Below are 7,463 nucleotides of genomic sequence, written 5' to 3' on the forward strand. Positions count from 1 at the left end.
TCTTTGAGTTCAGCTCATGAAAAATGGGGGCAAACACAAAATTTTGTTCAGTGTACATGAAAATTGCTGTGGGAAGTGGGTCACACCACCAACAGTAAATTACTGATGTGTATCTGTTCTGATAATTTAAAAAATAACAACGTGAAAAAAAGACACTGGTCCACAGACACAAATTTAAAATAATGAATCTGAAATTTATTACAACAACATTTGGTTCATGGCTCAGTTACAAAGTTTCCGAACAAATATATCAATTAATTTATATATTTGGCACTTATTCTCAAAATAGCAGAAATGATTTTTGACTGTGATGTCACAACTGAAGTCCCCAGTTGCTCAAAGTATAAAATGTCTGAACTAAAAATACCTACCAGCTCTACAGCATCAGTCTATAGCTGACCCTGACTTCTGACCTCCCTGTGGCGTAAGCATGTGAAGACCATCATTACTGAGTCATGTAAATGCAAAAAAACCCATTATTAATGTAGTGTAATCACTGTAAGTCACATGATCAGTCTTTTTCATTTGTGCACCTCAGCTGTTGAGCACCAATAACAGTGAAGTTTTCTAGTGATGTCACAATGGTGATAAATGTGGTGGTTGAGCCACATGGCTCTGAAACAAAGTTATCCGATCCAGCAGTGTGAGTGGTATATCTCTGATGACAGAGGGCAGGTCTTCGTGCTGTAACGGATAGATGACCACACTCAGGGCTGGACGCTTGGCTGAAAATCTAAAAGAGAGAAAGAGACAAAAGAGGATGAATATGAGATTTCTTTCACCGTTAAATGTTTGATGTATTGCATGTCTATATACACAAACACTGACCTGTCCAGCAGTGTTTTCTGCAATGTGCGACAAGCCACCAAAGTGCCACCCATGAACATGTGGCACATGATAACGTGGCAGCATCGCTCCATGAAGGCTTCTGTGGCCGACGGGTCAAAGGTGCCGCTGCGTGAAATAAGGCAGAGACGCTGCAGATGAGAGCAGCAGGACAGGGCGTCAAAGAATGATGCACCGGCATTCAGGTAGGGCTGCTCTAACCTAAGAAAGTGACACACAATAAAAAAAAATTATACAAATTAAAAGATAATAGATTTTTTTCTAAAATAACTGCTGCATTGCCTCATATTGTAGTGAGTTTAAGGCACCACGTATCATGACAAAAACTGAAAAAAACTACATAGTAAGTCCTGACTATATGGTTTGCAGGTTCCCATAATTACCTAAATACAACAACTTGCTAATGTTAAATGATAAAAAATTGGTGAGAATATGTTAATAGGTTTATAATTCCTCAACAACAACAACAAAATTACAAAATTTGTCTTGCATCATAGTAAAAGAGATGTTTATAAGAAAAAGATCCACCAAACAAAAACTACTCGGAGATAATGGCTGGATTCTTGACATTCCTCCAAAGTTAGCCAGGCATTTGATTTTTCTGAATCTACTTAATACTCAGCAGAGAAAAACTTATATTAGGATAAAATTATTAATTCAAATAATCAATTAAATATTAGAATTAATTAATAATACATGCTTCATTTGAAAAGAAGGAAAAACTGTTTGCTACAATGTCATATAATAGTATTTATGAATCTAGAATCCATCTGATGGTTAGTGCTTATTACTGTGGGGTTTTATTTATTATTAATTACCTCCACCAAAGGCGAGGGCTGTGATTACTCAAAAAGTAATGAATGGATTTTGATAAACACGGGTCAAAAGGAGGGCGGAGAGGATCACTGCAGACCTCTCACACCCCGGATACAATCTGTTTGAACTCCTCCCCTCTGGACGGCGTTACAGGTCACTGTGCACTAAGACAACCAGGCACAGGGACAGTTTCTTCCCTCAGGCCATCACTCTGATCAACACTTAACCCACGACAGTATGATTAGACAATAACCCTCAGTGCAATACCGGTGTATATATACATTGTACAGATTATACAGACTCATACAGGTCTCTAGCTTTAAATACTCTGTTTTTATGCCTATTTATCTCATTTAAATGAACATTCCTTTGTTGTCTGCATTGTTTACTGTCTGTTTATACTGCTTTTTCTGCATTGTTTGCACTGTTTGTTGATGTTAATACTGCTATTTTGTTATATTACACAGCCTTATGCTGGTTTACTGTTTTGCACATTGAGAGCCGATGTACCTGAGTCAAATTCCTCGTGTGTCCAACACACCTGGCCAATAAAGCTAATTCTGATTCTGAAACATTTTTCGGAGAAGTAGGGCATGGCCCACGGAACAATTGCATACATTTTGGTGCTGTTCTGTATTTTCCCTAGTTTCTGTTTACACACACACTCTCAGCTGGGCAGAGGGAGAGCACAGGACATGAGGTATCAGTCCATATTGCATCAATCAGCCAGTAGTGGAGACTGTATGAGCAGAAATGCGACGTCTTCACCACTTTGCCCGTGGTTGACTCACCAAGGTCCTCATTTTACCCCTAAACCAATGAGTGAATGTCTGTTGTGTCTACCGTTTGTCTTGAATAACTTTCAAACTCAATGATATCAGCGTCATTCCAAATGCAGCAGTAGGTTTTCATGGTCACGAAATCATATTATGAGGGTCAAACTATCATGGGAATATTGTTTTTAGATGTAGTGGTAACTGAGTTGCCCTTAATGGAGGTATGCATTTGTTGAGCACTGTCAAATTATACATTGTAAATGAACGGTGCACAAAGCCATTCTCTCACCTGAGTTCCTGTAGCTGTGGGCACTGTTTTAGTGTGTCCAGCAAGGCAGGAGTGTAGTTCATGGTTTTTAGTGATCCCATATTGGCAAGGGATAACATTTGCAGGTCTTTGCACTTCCTGGCCAGCTGTACCAGCCCCGTCCCCCTTAAGACCCCAGGAAGCCCAGCCAGGGTCAAACGATGTAATCGAGGCAAAGCCTCAAGAGCAGCTATGTGCATATCACCAACTCCTCGAGCCCACACACACATACCACGAGGTTCCACGCTGGCACGAGTGCAAGGCTCAAGCCGAGGCAAACCAGAGACAAAACCAGGGCCAATGATCTCTAAGGTCTCTAAAAAAGGGCAGCCAGAAATGAGCTGAGCAAGCCCTGAGGTGCTGTCTCCTGACAAAGGTGACTCTGAATCAGGCTTGTAATTCTGGAGCCCCACACGTGGAGCTTTCTTTAACCCCAGGAACAACGGAGAGGGAGATGTGTTAATTGTAGTTGTGTGATGGGTATTTAAGCCATCTAACAGAGCACAGGCAGGCAGAGTGAGAGCACGCAGGTGTGTGAATCTGGCCAAGCTAGCACACAGGTGTGTTTCTCCACCCACCCCGGGTGAGTTTTCATGATGATAGTGTGTGTGCATCAGATTCAGATGTTTAATGTTTGAACAACAGACTGCCAACTGGCTTATGGTCCCAGGAACCAGATGATCTTCCACACTCCTACACTCTGAGTAAAGGACTTGGTTGATCCCGCTGAGGTTAATGCTGATCAGCTGTGTAGCATCTCTGACACCTCCCTCCAGCAGCGACTGAAACACCTGTGGCCATAATGCTGGACAGCGGCTGAAGCTGAGGTGTTTTGGACTGTTTCCCTGCAGAGCTCTCTTTAGTGACAATGAATCAAGCCAGGAGCGAGGAAGCTGCAGAGCCTCCAGGTCACCTTGTTGACCCAAGCTCTGGGCCAGTGAAGGAGCAGCAGGCCAGTGAGCAGGGTTTGGGCCAGGAATCGACACAATAAACACTTGGAGGCGCTTTGGAACATGAACACTGAATACAGCCAGGTAGAGGAGGAGCAATGTCTGGTTTACCTAAGGCCATCAATACACAGATATAGTAGTTACTGACAGTACTACAGGGTATATTGCAAATACATGGAATAAGTTTCATATACATACACACTGCAGACAAACTCACTTCTCCAGGGGCCAACCTGGCAGTGAACTTCTCCAGCTGCTGGTAATGTGGCACACTGCTCTGACCCACCATTAACTGACAGGAAACACCGACACCCTCTCTGGTCACATCTGAGATGTCAAACTGCAGCATCAGCCTGCAGCACAAACACGAACAGAAACACACCTTCCGCACTGAAGCAGTAAAACAGCTTTGTACTCAGTTAATATCTTGTACAGCAAAAACAATGTGAATGCACACACCTGTCATGAAGTGCTGCTAAACTCTGCTAATGGACCAAATGCTTTAAGATGGCTGTTTTCAGACCTGACAGAATCACCAGTCAAACAGCACTACGTGAGCAAATGAAGCATTTTATCCAGTCTAGTGCCATAGTTCTTGGGTGGCTACATCATTTTGTCCAGGCTGAAATATCTGAGAAACTACTAGATGGACTGCCATGAAATTTTGTGTAGACATTGATGGCTCTCTGAGGATAAATCCTACTGATTTGGGTGATCTCTGACTTTTCACCTAAACACCATGAGGTTGACACCTCTAGATTTTAAAGAAGTTGCTCCACATTGACTGGATGGATTGACATGAAATTTGGTACGGATATTCACATCCCATCAGGGTGGACTGTAATAACTCTGGGGCTACCTTATCTTTCCATCTAGTGCTGTCAACAGGTCTAATTTTTTTAATTTATGACCAAATTTCTACATGAAACAATTTACACTCCCATCAGCCTCAGGTGTACTTTGTTTTTATTGTCAATTAGCAAATGTTAGCATGCAAACATGCTAAATAAAGACATGTTAGCATTTACCTCCGGCTAACCACTGTGCCTACATACAGCCTAACACAGCCCCTAGATTGGCTGTCAATTGTAGTTCTAGGTGTTGTTGGTAAAAACTGGTGCAAATGGATCTTTCATTATTCTGCTCATTTTTAGGAATTTGACATTTCTATGGACACAAGGTGCCTAAATGCAACAGTCTTATTAAAATGGATAACAGTAAATATAGCGCAGTGTGTGTCAAAAAACAAGTGTGTATTCTGAAAACAAGTCTCACGTGAAATGTGACAGTTTCTTACTTGCGGAGTTGAGCACAGCATGGGACCACACCATAACTTGGCGTCAACAGCGTCTGTCTGAGTTCTGACAAGCGGCTCAGTGAATCCACTGCCTCTGAACTAAGCTGAGCTGAGTTAAAGCCCGGCGTCACATCAAAAGCAAGTGATCTGAGTAAGGAGAGGGAGGAGAGAAGACGGGACAAACGGAGGGAAGTGAGGTGACAGCCAGTGACATCAAGGTGAGTCACTGCCCTGCAGCGAGCCAGATGTTCCATGGTCGAGCCAGAGAGCCAGTAGCAGCCATTCAAGCTGAGAGACTGCACATGATTGGCTAGCTGCTTCAATATGCGCCGCACCTGTAAGTCATCAGCCTGAAGGGAAACATAAGTCAGATTTTACTAAATGTCTCCATCTGTTAATATACATGTATTCAAAGTCCTGAAAAAGTTCAAATTGACTATTATTATTTTACCAGATATTCCTCAGACAGGCTGATGTTTGTGAGCAGTGTCTTATCGTGGCATAGTGTGTGTAACTTGTGGCAGACATTTGCCACATTCAGCAGCAGGTCACACACTGGAACATGGCGGAGAATGCACAGCAGGATCTCATCGGACAAATCTGACATTCCCACTGACATAGAAGACATTGTGTCCTCATCACATAGAGCCTGAGACAGATGACAAACAGTGTAATGGTTAGATTTAGCAAAAGTAAACACTTTTTAGTCATTACTGCAGTAATGACCTTGGCATCTCTTACACTAGATACATCTCATTTATCACCTACAGTTGCAGCATTATTAAATGATTTATTAAAACCATAGTTTTATTATGATTTGGTAACATTCAGTACTACACTACAAGGTTTTACAAAACACTGCTTCCACAGTATCAATTTTCAACGTGCTGCTACATTTTAGGTTGTGAAAATACAAATAATTAGAAAGTAAATATAATGTTTCAATGATAGTATAACTTTTTATATCCTGATACAAGACACTTAATAGCAATGTAAAACTGTTAAACGTGCTTCCATTAGTAGTATCGCCAGAAAATGTGTCTCTGTCTGACAACTTAACTATAAATTAATATTTATGTGTATTAGCAGGCCTGACAAAGAGACAGTTTATCAATTCCTACTGACCAAACGTGGCTGAAAAAGTTGGCGTTAAATGAAATTTGGGTGAAGCCTGGTCTAATGTTATTTAGCTTTAACATTAGCTAGTTCCGTTGCTCTCATCAGCGTTACCCTTAAGAAAATAATAGTATGCTGTTAAGGTGTTTCGGTTCACCAACCTGCACAATTTGTCGATCCATGTTATCAGAAGTCCCACTCATAGTTAGCGGGACTTTAAATATTCATCCAGCCAGCGAGCAGTACATGCTGAGACAAACCTGCTTTTACATTGAAACAGCATCAAAAGCAGCCGTTGACAGGACGGAAGACGTTTGCTGTTGCACAATGACGGAGGTTTTTCAGTGACGGACATATTTTCGTCCGGTCCCGTTCGGTTCAGCTGTTTTTGTTTTGCTTTTCTTTTTCCTTGAATGAAATTACCATGTCTCCGAGCAAAGTGAAAAACGTCTTAAGTGCCAAAAAATAGAGAAGGTCCATGAATATGGAAAAAGAACAGAAGAGGAGCATTAAGTACACTATAGCTATAGTTCCCATATCCCAGGCTATTTAAAACATACAGCGATTTGTTTAAAAGGAGATAGGTAAAAAGAACATCGACAAATTGTGCGCATACTCCTGTGACATAAAAGTAATATTTTCAACATTAATGGATTTTTTATTGCTGCAAGATTACAATGCAGACTCTGAAACGTTTTTTGTATTGTAAGATGCAGGTCTAATACATTGGTGCTTTATTTTGATTTGATTTATTCTTTCAAACATGCAGAACAAATGACATCAACACACACATAATTACACAAATCCAACCAATGCTAATCCAGAATCAGTTTGCTTATACCTAGTACATGCTTGAATGGAGTAGGAAGAAGTCAGACTTATCCAGTCCTACCCCATAACATCATCTAATACAAAAAATTTCATGCATCATTGGCTGCAAGCAGTATCTCTACATAGGTAATTTTCTTCTTCACCAAACAAGTAATACACAGAAAATTTAAAGAGTGTTTCCTTCATGCATTCTTGATTAAATCTCGTATTCTTGCATATATCTTGAATGACACATACATTTATATTTATATTTAAACTCCTCAATTATAGTACTGTTCTTCATGTCTACACTTAAATTATTCCATAATTTGACCCCACTTATGGAAATACAAAATCTTTTTTTGGTTGTACGTATAGCATGAACTTTTAGATTTAACTGACCCCTTAAATTATATCCCCCTTCCCTTTCATCAAATAACTTTTGGATTCCACCAGGTAATAAGTCGTTCCTGGCTTTATACATAAACACAGCGGTCTTATATTCCACTAAATCAAAGAATTTTAACAATTTAGACTGTATGAAA

The 7,463-nt window shown here is 40.5% G+C and overlaps 1 protein-coding gene across 1 annotated transcript; it reads right to left on the reverse strand.

The window, feature by feature from the left end:
• Positions 1-226: 226 nt before the first annotated feature.
• fbxl18 (F-box and leucine-rich repeat protein 18) lies at positions 227-6,422 on the reverse strand. Its single transcript, XM_020622746.1, has 7 exons — positions 6,270-6,422; positions 5,444-5,641; positions 4,993-5,342; positions 3,913-4,048; positions 2,728-3,806; positions 829-1,047; positions 227-733 (listed from the first exon to the last, which is right to left on the reverse strand). Exons 1-7 carry the CDS (start codon positions 6,309-6,311, stop codon positions 577-579), a joined length of 2,181 nt encoding a protein of 726 aa, XP_020478402.1. The 5' UTR covers positions 6,312-6,422; the 3' UTR covers positions 227-576.
• Between the last annotated feature and the right edge of the window lie 1,041 nt (positions 6,423-7,463).

This window comes from Monopterus albus, unplaced genomic scaffold, assembly GCF_001952655.1.
Source record: "Monopterus albus unplaced genomic scaffold, M_albus_1.0 scaffold288.1, whole genome shotgun sequence".
In the NCBI taxonomy this organism is placed as follows: domain Eukaryota; kingdom Metazoa; phylum Chordata; class Actinopteri; order Synbranchiformes; family Synbranchidae; genus Monopterus; species Monopterus albus.